This window comes from Cricetulus griseus, chromosome 3, assembly GCF_003668045.3.
Source record: "Cricetulus griseus strain 17A/GY chromosome 3, alternate assembly CriGri-PICRH-1.0, whole genome shotgun sequence".
NCBI lineage: Eukaryota > Metazoa > Chordata > Mammalia > Rodentia > Cricetidae > Cricetulus > Cricetulus griseus.
Genome location: NC_048596.1, coordinates 95,223,895 through 95,242,254, shown reverse-complemented (window position 1 = coordinate 95,242,254; position 18,360 = coordinate 95,223,895). Strand labels below are relative to the sequence as shown.

At 42.5% G+C, this 18,360-nt stretch overlaps 1 protein-coding gene and 1 non-coding gene across 5 annotated transcripts; one reads left to right on the top strand and one right to left on the bottom strand.

The window, feature by feature from the left end:
- The first annotated feature begins 1,317 nt into the window (after window positions 1-1,317).
- On the top strand, window positions 1,318-13,055 carry LOC100763830 (tripartite motif-containing protein 6). 4 transcript variants are annotated; one of them, XM_027407918.2, is made up of 9 exons: window positions 1,328-1,453; window positions 4,905-4,928; window positions 5,019-5,514; window positions 6,082-6,177; window positions 7,062-7,292; window positions 9,293-9,315; window positions 11,094-11,194; window positions 11,485-11,511; window positions 11,901-13,055. In XM_027407918.2, the coding sequence occupies exons 3-9, from the start codon at window positions 5,092-5,094 to the stop codon at window positions 12,458-12,460; spliced, it is 1,461 nt and encodes a 486-aa protein (XP_027263719.1). In that variant the 5' UTR covers window positions 1,328-1,453; window positions 4,905-4,928; window positions 5,019-5,091; the 3' UTR covers window positions 12,461-13,055. The 4 variants fall into 4 exon arrangements, with proteins under 4 accessions (XP_035298207.1, XP_027263718.1, XP_027263719.1 ...); XM_027407920.2 differs by lacking the exon at window positions 1,328-1,453 and adding an exon at window positions 1,460-1,658; XM_027407917.2 differs by having other exon boundaries at window positions 1,319-1,453; window positions 4,905-5,514.
- A 5,118-nt stretch (window positions 13,056-18,173) lies between these two features.
- LOC113831179 lies at window positions 18,174-18,275 on the bottom strand. Its single transcript, XR_003483875.1, has one exon. It is a non-coding gene; the product is annotated as a U6 spliceosomal RNA (small nuclear RNA).
- Between the last annotated feature and the right edge of the window lie 85 nt (window positions 18,276-18,360).

Sequence of the window (18,360 nt, the reverse complement as noted above, 5' to 3'; positions counted from 1 at the left end):
TCTGTTTCTGCTCTGGATTCTTTCCAACTGCCTCTGAATGTTATTTCTTACCTATAATAAAAACCTCCCTGTAATCATGGAGCAACCATTGTGATTTCTTCATTGCTTTCCTTGAATACAGTGAGGACTTTTTTATCTGTGCATAGAAGGTTAAATGTTGAGATGGTTGTTAAGGATTGTGCTGGTTTAGTAAAGTAGTGGTTGTAGGTTCTCCTCCAATATCTGTGACTTTTTGTTTGTTTTGTTTTTTCAAGACAGGGTTTCTCTGTAGCTTTGGAGACTGTCCTGGAATTCTCTTTGTAGACCAGACTGGCCTCAAACTCACAGAGATCCACCTGTTTCTGCCTCCCAAGTGCTGGGTTTAAGGTTGTGCGCCACCAATGCCCAGCGATCTGTGACTTCTTTAGCACTGAGTAATTGGCTAAGTTTCCAGTACCAGGCATTATTTCCCTCTTGTTGAGTGGGTTAACTTGATAATTTTTTGTATAGAGAACTGTCTTTGCATTTAACAGCTTCTGCAGCTTGGGTTACAGGGAGTGGAGAGAAGATAATTTATATAGTGCTATGGTAGCAAGGGAAACCCTAGAAGTAAGTCAGCTGGTTTTACCAGGAGGCCTGCTTGTAAAAAAACACTATGCAGCTAGGTGTTGGTGATACATGCCTTTAAAAACAGCATTCAGGAGCAGAGGCCAGCCTGGTCTTCAGAGCAAAGACAACAGAACAGCTAGTGCTGTTACACAGAGAAACCCTGTCTGGAAAAGAACAAAACCAAAAGGCCACTATGCCTTGGAGGTGTGGGACACCAGATTGTTACAGTGGACACAGGGCATGCTGTAGATCCTATTTTCACAGCCAAAGGGCTATTGTTATTCAGAAACAACTGTGTATTTTTACGTCTACAAACTGTCTTCCTGCAACGTCTGTTCTTGTAAGCGTGCCTAACAACTTCCTTTGATGACTAAGGAACTCAAAGACCACCCTCAGAGAGTGTAAGCTCGCTGGACCATTTGTTTGATTTTTGGCTCACACATTAATAAAGATTTCTTCACCTCTCCCGAGTTCGTGACTGCCTTCTTAACTGAATGGAATCTTCCCTTAACATGGCCTCTGCCTACCTGATGTCAGCGACAGCCCTTGGTTGGCCACAATCACCAAAAAACTCTTGGCCACTTAAAATTCCAACTCTAGGTCAAGACCTCTGTTTCCCCCTGGATCACCAAGGTTGCTGCATCGCCCTCTATCGGAGGCCTAAAGTTTTGCCAGCCCTCGGGCCAAGAAGTTTCTTCCTCTTTCCTGCTCCCGCTGGTCTGGAATTTCAGTTTCGTTTCTCCGGTATCGGGAGAGGGAGGGGCTGCTGCTGATAGGCTGAACACCGGTGCTGAGCAAAGCCTGCCCTTGGCTTTTCCTCACAGCTTCAGCCTAGAGGAAAGATTTCACCTTCGGGGGCCCAGAGGTGAGGGTCCAAAGTTGTGTGCGAAAGTTTGTGCAGGGCTGAGGGAGGGAGACCCTGGGAGGTGAGAACTCAGTCAAGTTTGGGGGAGGTCATTTAGCGCGCAGAAACCATTGTGATCTGAAGGGAGAAAAGGAGTTAGGGGAGAAATCGACTTGAAAGTTGAACAGGAAAACCTTGTTTTCTGGAGGAACCCTTATTTCTCCGGGTAAGCCCGTTTCCCATTTCCTCCTGCTCTGCAACTGTGATGTTCTACCTTGCAAACAGGTCTGGAATCTCATGAGCTCTGCACCCTCTCCCCTCCCACTTCTTTCTCCCTTCCTCCCTCTTCCTCCCCTCCTCCCTCTCTTCTCTCTCCCCTTTACCTAATGGATACTGTAGTTTCAGGGACTGGGGCTAAGAAGAGCTTCTACTCCCCTCCTACTCTCAGGAATGGGCTGTCAGTGACTTTCCTGACATCCCGAGAGCCCTTGACCTACTTGAGAGCAGCAGGTTGGATAACTCTGTGTCACTTTTTTTTGTTTGTTTGTTTTTGTTTTTTTAGACAGGGTTTCTCTGTAGTTTTGGAGCCTGTCCTGGAACTCGCTCTGTACACCAGGCTGGTCTTCAACTCACAGAGCTTCACCTGCCTCTGCCTTTCAAGTGCTGGGATTAAAGGCATGTGCCACCACTTCCTGGTTCATTTATTCATTTTTTGAGACTCACTGCGTTGCTGAGACTGGCTTTAGCTTTCTGAGCTCAAATATCATCCTGCATTATCCTCATAAGTAGCTGGGACTGCAAGCCTGTGCCTCCCCTAACACCCATCTTCCTTGCTTCTGTTTAAGTGACCATAGAGTCCCCTCATCTGCCTTAGGGCTTGTTACTCACTCTTCCTTCTTGGGTCTTTGTACTGAAGGCTATGTCAGTTCCTTGTCTCCTTGCACAGTGCTAGTTAACCAGAGTTAGCTATTGCTGAGGAGTCCTTGGTGTTGACATGCTTGCTAAGATGCTTGCTCTGTGTGTTGACCCTGAGTATTCCCATGTTAGGCTAACATAGGGACATTTTGTACCTCGATGGATAGGTTCAACACCTGCCACTGTCTAAGACCCTCACTTTTCAGAGTTCACTTCACCTGCCTTCTTCTGAGTCTGCACCTGACTGCTGGAGATACTTGTTGTCCTGACAGAGTTTAGTCATGGCCAAACAGAAGATAATGCAGATTTATGTATTTATTTTTTATGAAAATGTCAATGGAATTAAAGCACATTTCTGGCATTAAAAAAGTGTGATAAACATCCATTCAATACTTTCTAACTTACGCTCTACCTGGGAATAACAATAAAAAATTAAGTAACTATACTAATTCTATGGGATGATGGGTTTTTTGTTTGGTTGGTTTTTTGTTTTTTGTTTGCTTGTTTATTTTGTTTCTTGGTTTGGTTTTGAGAAACAGGTTTTCTCTGTGTAACAGCTCTGACTGTCTTGGAACTCACTTTGTATACCAGGCTGGCCTCAAACTCACAGAGATCTGCCTGCCTGTGACTCAGAATCACAGTTTTAGAAGGTTAAAGGTTTTCAACTTCAGTTTTCAGAGCAAGGAAACTTAAGTAGAATCTTAAGCATGTGAGGAATTTGAAGGCTTTAATACAGGTTGGTTTTCCTTAGAATTGAGAGGAGGATGTTGCATTCCGAGGAGTTGCAGAGCAAGGAATAGGAGGTGGGCATGGGGGATGTTCCAATGAGAGTGTGCCTGATGAGGAAGGCTGGGGAGCTCTCTAAGGTAGACTGAGCCTGCAAGAGGCCTCTACCTGGTGTCTCTGGATTCTTGCTGAGTCAGAGAAAGAATCCAGAGAGGCACTGTGAGGAGTTGCAGGAAGTTTTAATACAGAGAACAAGTACATATTCAAGTGAAAGTGTGGGCCATGGTGGATGCTTATAGTCCCAGCACTTGGGAGGTTTAGGCAGGAGGCTCAGAAGTTAAGTTCCAGGTCATGTTTGGTTATCCAGTTTGAGGTCTGGCCCAGGCTACTTGAGACCTTGTCTCAAAAATACAAATTAAACTGGGTGGTGGTGGCATACGCTTTTAGTCCCAGTACTCAGGAGGCAGAAGCAGGCAGATCTCTGTGAGTTCCAGGCCAGTCTGATCTACAAAGCTAGGACAGCTAAGGCTATACAGAGAAACCCTGTCTTGAAAAAACAAAAACAAACAAAATAAAAAAATTAAAAAATAATAAAAAGAAAAAGGAGGATGGGAAGATTAGAGAAAGAATATGTGTGTGTGTGTGTGTGTGTGTGTGTGTGTGTGTGTGTGTGTGATGCTCGTGCTTTCAGAGGTCAGAAAATGGTTTCAAATCCCATGGTACATGAGTTATGGATAGTCATGAGTCACTATATGGGTGCTGGGAATTGAACTTGCACCCTCTGGAAGAGTAGTAACAAATGATCTTAACTTATAGAACCATCTCTCCAGACCTTAGTGATTTTTAAACTTTTCTGTTTATTACTTACCAATCAATAGGTGATTGAACATCATCTTTTAATGTTCATTAGCTTTTATTAACTTTTAAAGATAATATCTTTTGTTCTTTTAAATGTGTGCATTTCTATAATGTGTACAGATCATATGCATCCACTCTCTCTTTTTTCTGGCTCCTTTGGCTAAGATATTTTCAGCTTGTTTACCCTTTCAAAGAACTCTATTTAATTGACCCTTTTTATTCTTTTAGTTTCCATCTCATTAATTTCAGCTCTTATTTATTTCTGCTAGTTTTGGCATTGGTTTGTTCCTGCTCTTAGTAAGATCTTGATTTCAAATATATTATTTTTAAAATTTAATGAAATGAAATTAGTAGATGCTAAAAAGAGCCTTTACTTCCTTCCTACTCCCATTAAGGGGCTGTCAGAGACCTTCCTGATATCCCAAGCCCTTTACCTACTTGAGAATAGCAGCTTGGATAATCCTGTGCCAATTTTGTTTTGTTTTGTTTTGTTTTGTTTTTTGAGACAGGTTTTCTCTGTGTAGCCTTGGCTGTCTTGGAACTTGCTCTGTAAACCAGGTTGGCCCTGAACTCACAGAGATCTGCCTGCCTCTGCCTCTTTTTGAGTGCTAAGATTAAAGGCATTCACCACCACTGTCCAGCTGGTTTTTGTTTTTTAATAATGGAGGCAGGAAAACATACTCCCAAACTTGCCAGGTCCCAATCATGGTGACACCAACACTGTGCTTTGTGGTCAAATTCTAGGAAGAAAAGAGAGACCTTGCCCATTGCCAGTGTGCTACGCAGTTCCTAGGTCTTCTGCAGGTTGACTGCACTTCTGCATAGTGATAAGGCCTGTGTTAATTTTGCTTTTGGAGTTTCTCATTCTTCCTTCATTTTGCCTTAGTCTGTACTCTTTTCGGTGCCGCCACCACATTCTTCATCTGGAGAATTTCTGCTCTATTCACCAAAGTATAATTGGTCTGTGTTTCAGGTTCTATCTACTCACAGCTGAAAAGTAAGAGCTTTCTGCCATCACATCACCCACCTGGAAGGATACTAAGCGGCAGTGCTGTTTTAAGTTGCCTTCATTTTCTAATCTTCCTAGCCATCCAGCAGTCCTTAAGAAAGAAGAGCCTCAGAAGTCAGGACAAGAAAAAATAGGGCAGCAGTACAGTATAATGGCTTCAGCAGTTCCGATGAATGTAAAAGAGGAGACCATTTGCCCTATCTGCCAAGAGCTTTTGAAAGAACCCCTGAGTTTAGGCTGTGGCCACAATGTATGCCAAGCCTGCATCACCATGAACAAGAAGAATGCAGTGGTCAACAGCAAAGGGAAAAGCAGCTGTCCTGTGTGTGGTACTAGATTCTTATTTAAAAATCTACAGGTTAATCGGCATCTGGCAGATATAGTAGCAAGACTTAGGGAAGTCAAGTTGAACCCTGACACTGGGACAAAAAGAGATCTCTGTATACATCACGGAGAGAAACTCCTTCTCTTCTGTAAGGAAGATAGGAAGGTCATTTGCCGACTTTGTATGCATTCTCGGGAGCATCTTGATCACAACACCTTCCTCCGGGAGGAAGCAGTCAAGGAATATCAGGTGAGGCCACCAGGGAGCAAGATAGGGAAGAAAATGGTCCTTGGTAAGAAATCATCCCTTCTCATCCTTGATTCACATTACCACCATAGTATTGAGCTCTTACCTTATGTTCAGTTCCTAACGCCTAGAAATATCTTTTCTTTCCGTTTATATAATGGGTTGTCCTGCAGTACACACAATCTCTTGACCAAGAGCAGAAGGTTTTGGGGTTCCCTTTCCATTGTGTTACATGTGGTGAAGAATGCTTCCAGCACTCCCCTCTGCAGGGCCACCGCTGGGGAATACTGTGAACTGGTTGTGGGAAGAGCATCAGTCTGAGGAAAGGATTACACCTGCTCTGTACTTACTCTAAGGAAAAAGATGCAGGCTGCTCTGGCTGGTGTGCAGGTGATGGCTCTGCTCCTCTAGGGATAAAGAATGCATTCTCTGCAGATGTTCTGCTGTGTCATAAACACTAAGCATCAACCTCACAATTTCTATACACCGATCTTTTCAGGAGCAACCTGGTTTTTTTGTTAGCTCTCTGCCCAGGTGGAAAGCATGACAAATATGATTCCTTTCTCACAGGAGACTCTCCAGAAAGCTCTCAAGAGGCTGAGGGAGGAGCAGGAGAAGGCAGAGAAATTGGAAGCTGACATCAAAGAAGACAGAATCTCCTGGAAGGCAGGACATGCTTCCTGAGGGATGTTGATAGGAACCCTAGCCAGTTAGGCCCCTCATCTTTGTTCCCTGACATTCAATAAGTCCAAAGCTATCTATAAGTTCCTTTTTAGGGATGAGGGATGGGGAGCAGACTTGTAAATACCCACAAATATTTGGAATTGAAAGCAAAGATAAACTATATAATGCTGAAGGATGGAAGAGTCTTAGTTCTTCTCTCTACCCCCAACCCCCCCAACATCCCATCCCCATCCCACCCCCACTACCAGGCTCTGATACTTCTGCTGGAAGACACCAGGCAAAAAAAAGGTTTTCTTTAGTGTAGGGGAAGCTGTAGCCACGCCTACTTAGGGGCTGGCTACAGGTGTGCCTGACCACGCTTGTGAGGGTGTGGTCAGAGTGACGTAGTGTGACTGCGTTTGCGTAGTGTGACTGCGTTTGCGCTTTCGGTTTCACCTTGCTGCTTGCGGTACTGACCGCTACCACGCCGGCTGGCTAGGTTGCTCTGTAAGTAAGGCTTTTCCCTATTAGATACCCTTATATTTCTACCTGACTCCGTATTGGTAATTTCCCACTGTACTCTAGGTTTCAAAACCAGGAGTGCTAATTCAGGGAGCCACGAGCGCCCAAGACATTTGTCTACAATCTGAGCCTTATTCCAGTCTTGTATTATTTTTGGAGGTTGCCTAGATAAGACAAGAGGGGGTTGTTTGTTTGTTTTCCTATTTGGGATTTGTTTGTAACAAAGGGAATATTAGCATCCCCAGATTGGTGTTCTATTCCAATGTCTGCCCTGGATTGAAGTTCTACTATCTTATACCGACATCTTACCTTAGCCTGACAGACTCATTACATCTCTCTCTCTCTCTCCCTGTCCATTCCTGCAGTGCCAGATCCAGAATGAGAGACAAAGGATACAAACTGGGTTTAATGAGCTTAGGAGAACCCTGAACGAGGAGGAACAGAGAGAGCTGAAAAGACTGGGGGAGGAGGAGCAGCTGATAGAGGACAGCCTGGCAGAGGCGGAGGCTGAGCTGGCTCAACAGAGCCAGTTGGTGGAAGAACTTATCTCAGATCTGGAGCGTCGGTGCCAGTGGTCAGCCATAGAGCTGCTGCAGGTAGGAATGAGCACCTCACCTCAGAATGCAGAGACATATTGCCTCTCTTCCTAGCTAAGAACACTCAGTGTTGAATGGAAGTTGTGGAAGAGAATATTTTTTTCCTCTTTTCCAGTCTTAAGGGAAACCAGTTTTCTGCCATTAAGTTATGATAATTAGCTGGTGGGTTTATACATCTTTGAGAGGCTGAAGATGCTCCTCTGCCTTCTAATCCTGCCTGCTCTCTTTCTTGTTTTTATATCAACAGAAGTGGAACTTTGTCAAATGCTTTTTTTTTTCCCCCACCATCATTGAGATGGTGATTTTTATTCTTTTTTCTATTAATCTGGTCTATCACATTGACTGATATATTTATGTTGAACCAAATCTCTATTTATGGGATGAATCTTATTTGATCATGATTATAATAGCCACGTCCATGAGTTTTAATTTTTGTTTTGGGATTTTATGTTTTTGTTGTGTTTTGTTTTGGGGTGTGTGTGTGTGTGTGTGTGTGTGTGTGTGTGTGTGTGTGTGTGTGTGTGTGTGTGTTTTGAGACAGGGTTTCTCATAACTTTAGAGCCTGTCCTGGAAATCGCTCTGTAGATTGGGCTGGCCTCAAACTCACAGATATCCACCTGCCTCTGCTTCCTGAGTGCTGGGATTAAAGACATGCACCACCACTGCCCAGCTGGGATTTAAAACTTTTTAATTGCATTTTTTTAGTGTGTGTGTGTGTGTGTGTGTGTGTGTGTGTGTGTGTGTGTGTGCACACATGGATGCATGCATATGTGCTATAGCCCACATGAAGAGATCAAAGGACAACTTGTGGGAGTTTGTCCTCTCCTTTCACCATATGGGTACCAGGAACTGAACTCAAGTCATTGGATTTGGCAGCAGGCACCTCTCTCCACTGAGCCATCTGGACTGCCCTTTTTCATTTTTGTCTCCAGGACTCTACTGCCAGGCTGTATCTCCAGCCCCATGGTGCTTTTGATATTTCTTCTTGTGACGCTTTAACAATTTTAGTATTACATAAAGCCATTTTGTATTTTTTGGAAGAATTTTAAAAATACTGGTTTTAATTATCCTTTTAAACTTTTAGTAAAAATTCAACAGTGAAACCATGCTTGGCCTTTCCTTACACAAAGCTTGACTTCAAATCTCATCTTGTTACATGTTTTCATTCTTATACATTCTTTCTTTCTTCTTGAATCAGTATTGGTTGCTTGGGTACTTCTGGGAATTTGTTCATCTTCTCTAACTTATCTAATTTGTTTATAACACAACAAACCGGAGTGGGGAAGGGCTTAGGCATTCAATCCAGAGCCTCACACTTGCTAGGTAAAAATTCTACCTCCAAACCACACCCCAGCTCCTGTGGTTTTTTTCAATTTGTTTGTTTTGTGTGACAGAGTCTCACTATGTAGCCCAACTCTTCTGCCTCTGAAGTGAGATTGAAGGCATGCACCACCACATTTTTTTTCTTTTTTTTCTTTTTTTTAGTGTCTTTAAGGTCAGTAGCAATGTCTCATCTTTTTATTTTTTTTCTTGAGCCTGTCCTGGAACTCTCTGTAGACCAGGCTGGCCTCGAACTCAAAGATATCTGCCTGCCTCTAATTCTGGAGTGCTGAGAATAAAGACGTGTGCCAACACCGCCTGGCCAATGTCTTATCTTTTCTTCCCCATTTGAAAATTGTGCCTCTTCTTTATTTTTTCCTGGTATGTTTAGCCTAAGGGTTGCCAGTTTTGTTGATATTTTGACATAACTTTTTAAAAAGAAGATGGAAAGAAACCATATTTTTTTTTTAGCCAGTTTTGCTGGCAGTTATTTGTAACCTCAGCACTGAAGAAGGAGGATCAGTTCCTCACGGCCTTGGGCCACATTTAGAAAAGCTATCTAGAAAAAAATACAGATAAAATAATGTACTCTTCATCTCCTCCTTCTGCTTTGCTTTTTTCGCTAACCCTGCTCTGATTCACACACTCTGTGACTTATGTTTTTATTTTCTTCTCCCTAGGATATGAGCGGTATCTTGAAATGGTGCGTATGGGTGACTCCAAGTAGTGCTTTTTGTGTAAAAAAGACTGATTAGTAGTTGTCCCTATTAGTTTTTTTGTCGGTTTCACACAAGCTAGAGTCAGCTGAGAAAAGGGAGCCTCCACTGAGCAAATGAACCCATTAGAGTGGCCCTGTAGGCAAGCCTATGAGACATTTTCTTGATTCATGGTTGATGTGGGTTGTATCATATGGTCCTGGATTGTATAAGAAAGCAGGCTGAATAGCCGTGAGGATCAGGCAGCACCCCTCCATGGTCTCTGCTTCAGTTCCTGCCTCCAGGTACCTGCCTTGAGTTCCTGCCCTGACTTCCCTTCATGATGGACTGTGATCCAGACATGTAAGCTAAAATAAATCCTTTCCTCCTCAAGTTGTTTTTGTTCACGCTGTTTAGCACAACATTAGAAACCCTAACTAAAACAGGAGCCATTACAAACATTTTTATACCAGTGGGAAAAATCTCTCCAAGATCAAGGACATATGGATGCCACATTACTTAGAACTGCTGGTCCTAGGTAAAGACTTGACTGGTCCTGTCCCCACAGAGAATGAACTAGACTCAATGGTAGTGAATGTGGCAGTTTAAGTCAGATTAGGCCACAAAGGGCATTAGAGATTTCAGAGTAGTCATTTTCCTGTGACTTAATGTCACTGTTTCACATTCCCTTCCTGCTACCAGTCCTGGATCTCCTATTTCATAGTTGTTTTGTACCCAGGAAGCCTGACCAAGACCTAAGACAGGCCACCTGCTCTTCACACATAAATCAGGCCATGGGTACTGCTCTTCACACCTAAGACAGGCCATGGGGATTAGTCTTCACACTTATTTTGTTCACTGAGAATAGAAGATTTCTACTGACTTTTAAAAAGAGGCACACACCTTGGGGTTTGTGATTCTTCTCCAAGTTTTCAATAACTAATCTCTTGTTTGGCAAGCTTTACAAACTCTGATGTTAAAGTATTGATCCTTGAATCCATAATTGCCAATCTGCTAGCATCAACTTCCTTTAAACACACATGAAGTTAGAACTAGGCTCATTTGGGGGTTTGTTTTTGGTTTTTTGAGACAGAGTTCCATGCAGCTAAAGCTGCATGGTCTTGAACTTGCTGAGTAAATGAGGTTGGCCTTGAGCTGCTGAGCCTCCTGCCTCTGCCTTCTGTGTGCTGGGATTGCAGGCAGGAGCCACTATATCTGGCTGGTTATGCTCATTTTAAGTCATAACATTTTGTTTGGTAAATTTTCCCCACTACAATCTATTATTTCTGATGTAGGTCACCACTGGAGTTCAGGCTTTGTTCTCCCTCTAACTGTCTGTTCTCCTTAATGTGCCAGTAGAATCCAGGGTTTGGATTGCTCACAAACTCACCGGCTATCTGTGCAGTGCCCTACATAACAGTCAGGACCTACAGTTTTGCTCTTAATTTCCTTGAGAACTCATGTGTCTGCACCCTGTCTTCAGTGAGGCAGCCAAGTCTTCCCTTTGCTCTTCACCCAAATTTGTATGATTTCCATGAGATTTCAAGGGAGTGAAAGTTAGCCCGTATTTGGGAGAGGCAACTGTGATTTCAGGAGGTGTAGATCCTCTCAGTATCATACAGCAGGTTAAGTGGGGACATTTCGCAGAGACCTATGGCTTCTATTCAGTCAGGGCTTTCCCTGAGGCTCCTCACGTACCAAGTACACCAATGAGGGGATAAAGGCAGTATGTTAGAGAGACAGCAATCTGACAGATGTAAACATCAAAATATTTCTTCATCCCTAGGAGTCAGATCTGGACATTGAAGAAGCCAAAAGTGGTTTCTAAGAAACTGAAGGTGGTATTCCAAGCTCCTGATCTGAGCGACATGCTCCAAAAGTTTAGAGGTGAGCGAGGAGTGAATCGGAGAGTGTTCATATAGGGCTCCTATGTTGTCATGGAGTAAGTTTAAAGGGAAAGGTGATGAGAGCACGGGGTTGGGGTCCGGGTCAGGGAGGGGCATTCTGTGAGGAGGAAGATGCAGTTGTGTCTGAGGGAGAACTAACTGTAAAGGATCTGGTTTGTCCTCTCATTTACCAGTTTGTAGCTTCACTATATCAGCCTTTCCTATCTCTAGAGAGAACACTTAACAAACTTTTGCTTCTCATAAAAGTCACCAAATCTTTTATCGTTTCAGAGCTAACAGCCGTCCGGGGCTACTGGGGTAAGAAATTGCAGATCTTCAAATCGCTGTGTTGTGATCATCTTTCCAAAATGTTGGTTCAATGAGGGCTCATCACCTTCGTCTCCTGTGTTACCACATACACATAATATGTTCCTCTAAGGCTTATATGGTGGTACATGCCTATAAATATGAGCACAAGGGTGATGAGGCAAGAGAATTGCATGTTGAAGGCTAACCTGGGCTACTTAGCAATACCCCGTTCTAAAACAACAACCATATAACATGTTTGTATTGTTTTACCATCTCCCGCAATCAATCAATATTATTTTCTCCTAACCCTTCCAGTGTTTGCTTTTCACAGTGTCATCAAACAGGCTACCATTGTATCTGTCACCTGATCTTTTTCTTTTCCTTTTTTTCCCTTACAGTGGACTTCACATTTAACCCAGAAAACCTCAATTTGAATCTGATTCTTTCAGAAGACCACAGACAAGTGGCATCTGTGCCCATTTGGCCATTTAAGTGTTATAATAATAGTATCTTGGGCTCCAAATGTTTCTCCTCAGGAAAACATTACTGGGAAGTGGATGTGTCTAAGAAGAGTGCCTGGATCCTGGGAGTTTACGCTAGAAGACGTACTTTAAAGTTTGATGTTAGACGAGGCAAAAATCAGCCAAATGTTCACCACAGATACAAACCTCAGAATGGCTACTGGGTTATAGGGTTGCAGGGTGGATCAAAGTATAGTATTTTTGAGGATTCTTCCAACTGTGATCCTACTGTTCTGACCCCCTTTGTGGCTGTCCCTCTCCATCGGGTTGGGGTTTTCCTTGACTGTGAAGAAGGCATGGTGTCCTTCTTCAATGTCACGAACCATGGGTCACTGATTTACACGTTCTCTCAGTGCTGCTTTTCCCAGCCTGCTTATCCATACTTCAATCCTTGGGACTGCCCAGCCCCCATGACCCTGTGTCTTCAGAACTCCTGAGCTTTCTCATTCTCATTCATTTCTGGTATTACTTCTTGCCTTGAGGCTCCCCTCCATCTAGACATACCTGTGCCATTCAGACATCTTTTCCTGTGGCCTCGCTTCTGTACTTAAAAACTTTTGGTCATGCTTAGATGTGGTGAATCTGGAATCATTTAGGAGAGATGCTTATCCACTCTTGTTCATATCCTCAAAGACAGCTAATCAAGCCGAAAGCCAGCTAGATCAATCAGTATAACACCCATGCCCTCCACCTTCCGTATTTCCCTATGTCTTCAAGAAATGTGATGATAAAGCCAGCAAGCCACTCCCCCTTATTACTTAAGACAATCCGTAAGAACTGACCTGCTGGCCATCACTAATGAGAATATGGTGGTTTGCCCAGAATACCTCACATTCCACAGCAAGTCAAGGAATAGAAAATATAAGCAGTAATGTGTAGCCTAGAGTCGGGGTTATGTCAGGTATACAAATTCAAATTCTGCCTCTTAGAAACTAATAAATTCATAGGTTTTTAAACTGAAAGTTGAAATGCATATAACTTAAGATCATTGTAAAATACTAAACATCAGTAAATATAAAATATTCACTTGACTGTCTTGTGCATAGTATATTTATGATTTCTGGACATTATAAGCCCTATGCCTGTTTTATGTAATAGCTTTGTGCCCTTCTGAGTAATTACTGAGGTTTTAGTTTGTAAGCTCTGAAATTCTGCTCTCAGCTGTCCTAGTTTTAGTTTCTTTTTTAGCAACACATTCATTTGTCTATTTATTACTCAGGTGTGCAAGCCCATCCTCTCTTAATTTAAATAACATTCTTTCATTTATTTTACATTTTCCCCTCCCCCTTCCAAGTCTCCAGCCACCCCAACACCACCACTTCCCATCTACCCCCCTCCTTTTCCACTCCTCCTCCTTCTCCATGCAGAAAGGGGCAGACCTCCCATGGGCTTGAACAAAGCATCGCACATTAAATTGAGGCAGGACTGAGCTCCTCCCCCTTTGTCAGAGCTGGGGAAGGTAATAAAGCATGGGAAACAGGTTCCCAAAAGCCAGCTGAACTCCAGGGACAGGTCTTGATCTCATGCTAGAAGCCTTACAAAGAGACCAAGCTACACAACTGTCACACACATGCAAAGGACAAGGGCAGTCCTGTAGAGGCTCCCTAGCAGTCAGTCCAGAGGTTGTGAGCTTTTATGAGCCCAGGTCAGCTGTCTCTGTGCCACTCCCCCCCAACATCATGACCACCCCTGGCTCATACAATCCCACCTCCCTTTCTTCAAGACTCCAGGAGCTCAACCCAGTGGCAAGCCACATTCTTGTATGAAGGTCAGAGGACAACATGCTGACAATCAGGTTCCTTCTACTATGTGAATCTGAGGGTTGAGATCAGTTGTCAGGCTTGATGACAAGTGCCTTCACCATCTGAGCCATCTTCCCAGCCCTCTAGTTTTATTTTACAAAGCTTTTTATACAGATGTTAGTACACTCTTAAGGCCTTTTATTAGGGTTCAAAAACTGCAAAAGTATGAACTTCCATATTTGTTTGAATAGATAGCATCATACTTAGGAACAGCTGCTACAAGGGACGGTTCTCGGTGTTTGGTGTTCAGGGCTTGACCTTGTAAAACACTTGAATATACTCTTGTTAGTTACCACCTATGTACTTGTCTTTCTTTTGAAACTAAGTTAAAACCTGAAATGAGTAGTAACAGACTCTCTGACGATAACAAAGGCCCTGATTTGTTTGGTGAGTTCTGCTCTGTAGATTAGGATAGTAAGTATGCTTTATACATTTTTTTTTTTTTTTTAGAGCAACAGAGTTTATCAGAGGAGATGTTGATCCAGATGAGACTGCAGCACACATTCTCTTCCCTTCCTCCTCCTTAATCAAAGCCAATATACAAGCCTTAAAAAAAAAAAAAATCAATGGCTAAGTTTATTACTAAGTGTTTTTATTTATTAATAATGGGAATGACATTATTGTCTCAATTTCCTTTTTGGATAGTTTTTTTTAAGATTTATTTATTTGTTATATAGACAAGTGTTCTGCCTGCATATATGCCTGCACACCAGAAGAGAGCACCAGTTCTCATTACAGATGGTTGTGAGCCACACCATGTGGTTGCTGGGAATTGAACTCAGGATCATTGGAAGACTAGGTGGTGGGTGCTCTTAACCACTGAGCTATGTCTCCACCCCCAGTTTTTGATTTCTGTATAATAGTTCTGCATCTTTCAACTTTATTCAAACAGTACTAGTTAGTTTCATTTCCTGTTACTGTGACAGATCACCCTGCGGAAAGAAAATTTAAGAGAGAAAGGGTTTACTTTGGCTTCCAATACAACCCATCATTGCAGGAAAGTCAAAGGGGTGTTGAGGAATATTTATTTATACTTTGTGAAGATGTGTCTATGTTTTGCCTCACCTGCCTAAGGAATGTGATTGGTTTAATAAAGAGATGAATGGCCAATAGCTAGGCAGGAGAGGATAGGTGGAATTTCCAGGGAGAGAGAGGAAGAGATAATCTAGGCACACAGGAGACACCAGCAAGATGTAGAGCAAGTCAGACATACAGACTAAGAGAGAGGTAAAAGCCACATGGCAGAACATGGATTAATAGAAGCAGGATGATTTAAGTTATAAGAGGTCGTTGGTTCTCAATAAATAGTAAATATAACTAGTAATAGAAGAAAAAATCTAGTTGGGAATGATCCTAAGCTAAGGCCAAGCTTTAATAATTAATAAGTCTCTGTGTCATTATTTGTGAGTGGGCAGCCCAAAAGAAAGCCCTACTACAAAGGGGCTTGAGATGGCTAGACACATTACATCTGGTTTTTTTGTTTTTTTTGTTTTTGAGACAGAGTTTCTCTGTGTAGCTTTGGAGCCTGTCCTGGAACTCACTCTATAGACCAGGCTGGCCTTGAACTCACAGAGATCCACCTACCTTTGCCTCCAGAATGCTGGAGATTTTCTTTGGGGCCACATGTTCAGGGGCCAAAACCATGAACACAAACACAGCAAGGGTCTTCAGTTGGGTATGTCTTACTCCTTGAGAATAATTTCTTTGAAATACCCGCACCTATGCTCTCAGGTATGTTTTCTGAGGACCTCTCCTGTTTTAACCCTCTTGTATAAACCTGCATTAAAATATCTATATTGAACTGCAGCTATGGTGAAAGTAAGAAGTGACCCATCTGTAGCCCAGTAGAAACTTGTAGGGGGAAAATGGAAGAAAACTTGGATCCAGTATCACAAGAAAGGAAATTCTGCTGGGTGGTAGTGGTGCATGCCTTTAATCCCAGTGCTCAGGAGGCAGAGGCAGGCAGATCTCTGTGGGATCCAGGCCAGCCTGGCCTACAAAGTAACTTCCAGGACAGGCTCCAAAGCTACACAGAGAAGCTCTGTCTCAAAAAAAAAAAAAAAAAGGAAGGAAGAAAATTTCTGTTCTTTCATCCGCTTGCTTGAGATATTTGGGGTATTTTAAATATTAACACATTGTCTTCCAATGTTCTTCCTTGCCAGTTTGATCCCATATGTATAACCGCATGTGGAGTAGTTCTAATTTCATCTATCTAATTTGGTAGATATCTAATCTAATCTAGATAAGATATATCTAGTATCTTATTGCAAGTTTTATGATCATAGTCCATCAGACTAGTACTTTACCAGCAGGTTGCTGAAGAAGTTGAGAAAATCTATCTATGGCTGAACCCTGCAGAGAGGCTATCTGACAAAATGTACGCGTCTCCCAGTAGCTCAGAACTGTTGGGGAAGAGTGGAAATGAAATGCTAAAATGCATGGGCAGCCATCCAGCCCTGTGTGACACAATTCTGCAGACACAATTCTTCTATCTCTGTAAAGGAAACAGACTTTGGGTGGGGGAGTTGGTTCAGTGGTTAAGAGCACTTATTTTTGGAAAGGACCTGGGTTTGATTCTCAGCATTCACATGGAGGCTCACCACCTTCACAGGCACAGACATGAATGTGGTGCACAGACATGCACTCGGGTAAAACAATCATGCACCCCAAATAGTAAAATAAACCTTCAACAACAGACTTTGTCCTTCAGGTCTGCCATCAACCTCTAACCTCTGTGAAAAGGCTGAAGGTGACTAGACAAGCACAGCCCTGGCCACACTGTCCTTAAGAAATGCCAGAAATGTGTGTGATTCTAACTGTGAACAATACACACTGAAGTTTATTACAGAGGAAAGGGATTCCCATGAAACACAATTACTGAAGAAATATTTAAATAAAAGAAGATAGGTCAGCTGTGAAGTTAAGAATATTCATTTTTATTTTATTTATTTTTCTTTTTTTCTGAGACAGGGTTTCTCTGTGGCTTTGGAGACTGTCCTGGAACTAACTCTTGTAGACTAGGCTGGTCTCGAACTTACAGGGATCCACCTGCCTCTGCCTCCCGAGTGCTGGGACTAAAGGTGTGGGCCACCACTGCCCTGCCTGATACATAATCTTAATAATCATTTATTTTAGTCAGTGATAAGGACTGGCCCTCATGGAATTAAACACCATACTGGATTACTGAAACAAGACAAGTCCCTAGTAAGACTCTGTTGTTTCTTCCTTTCTTTCTTTCTTTCTTTCTTTCTTTCTTTCTTTCTTTCTTCCTTCCTTCCTTTCTGTCTGTCTTTTTTCCATATAGGGTTTCTCTGAGTAGCTTGGTGTTGTTTATGTTTTACAATACACTGAAAGAAAAATTTGCCAAATTGCCAAAAATTTGCCAAAAATGGTCATTATTACTAAAAATAATCTGAATATCACAGAATTTAGTACTTGATAAGGCTATAAATTACCCTTAAGTGTGAAAAAGAAGCAGCATACATATACATAGACACTAATGAAAAAGCTGGAGTGATCTTCCCCATTTGCCCATGGGTTCATGGGACACTAAAATACAGTGTGTATCTCCTGTAAGTCACAGAACAAACACTGAGATACTTCAGTGGATGCTCTGTACTTACCAAGTTTCTTATTTAAAAAAATTGTATTTGCTCATTTTGTGTTTATGTGTGTGTCCGGGCCTCTATATGTCACAGTGTATGTGGAATTCAGAGGAAAGTATGCAGGAGTATGGGTTCAGAGGACCGAACCCAGGGGCCCAGGTTTGGTGACAAGGGCTGAGCTGTATCACCAGCTTCATATTTACTTTCTTACACTGGCTTGAGGCACCTGCAGTATTTATGGCAAAATTATAAGAGAATAATCATGCCTGTTAAATGTGTTATTCATGCTGGGACTGCTGGCATGCTTAGAACCAGGACTTGAACTCAGGTACTCTGGATACACATTGTCTACTCTCTCAATCTTTGTAAGATGTTTTAGGACATTAATGGTCTTCAAAAATATGGAACATGAGCTGGGCGGTGGTGGTGCACGCCTGTAATCCCAGCACTCGGGGGTAGAGGCAGGCGGATCTCTGTGAGCTCAAGACCAGCCTTGTCTACAAGAGTTAGTTCCAGGACAGCCTCCAAAGCCACAGAGAAACCTGTCTCGAAAAAAAAAAACCAAAAAAAAAAAAAAAAAAAAAAAAAATGGAAATGTGCCAGGCAGTGATGGTACCAGCCTTTAATTCCAGACTTGGAAGGCAGAGGCAGGCAGATCTCTGTGAGTTCGAGGCCAACTTGGTCTACAGACTGAGTTCTAGGACAACCAGAACTGTTACACAGAGAAACCCTGTCTCAAAAAACAAAAAAAGGAACACTTCATGAATATGTGTGTCATCCTTGGGCAGGGGCCATATTATTTTCTCTGTATCATTCCACTTTTGGTAGACATGCTAAGTGAGCACACTGTCTAATTTCTAATTCCTTGATGAAGAAGCATCATGGTGAAAATGGCCTACTGCTAAGGGTGCATTTCTTAACCATGGACTC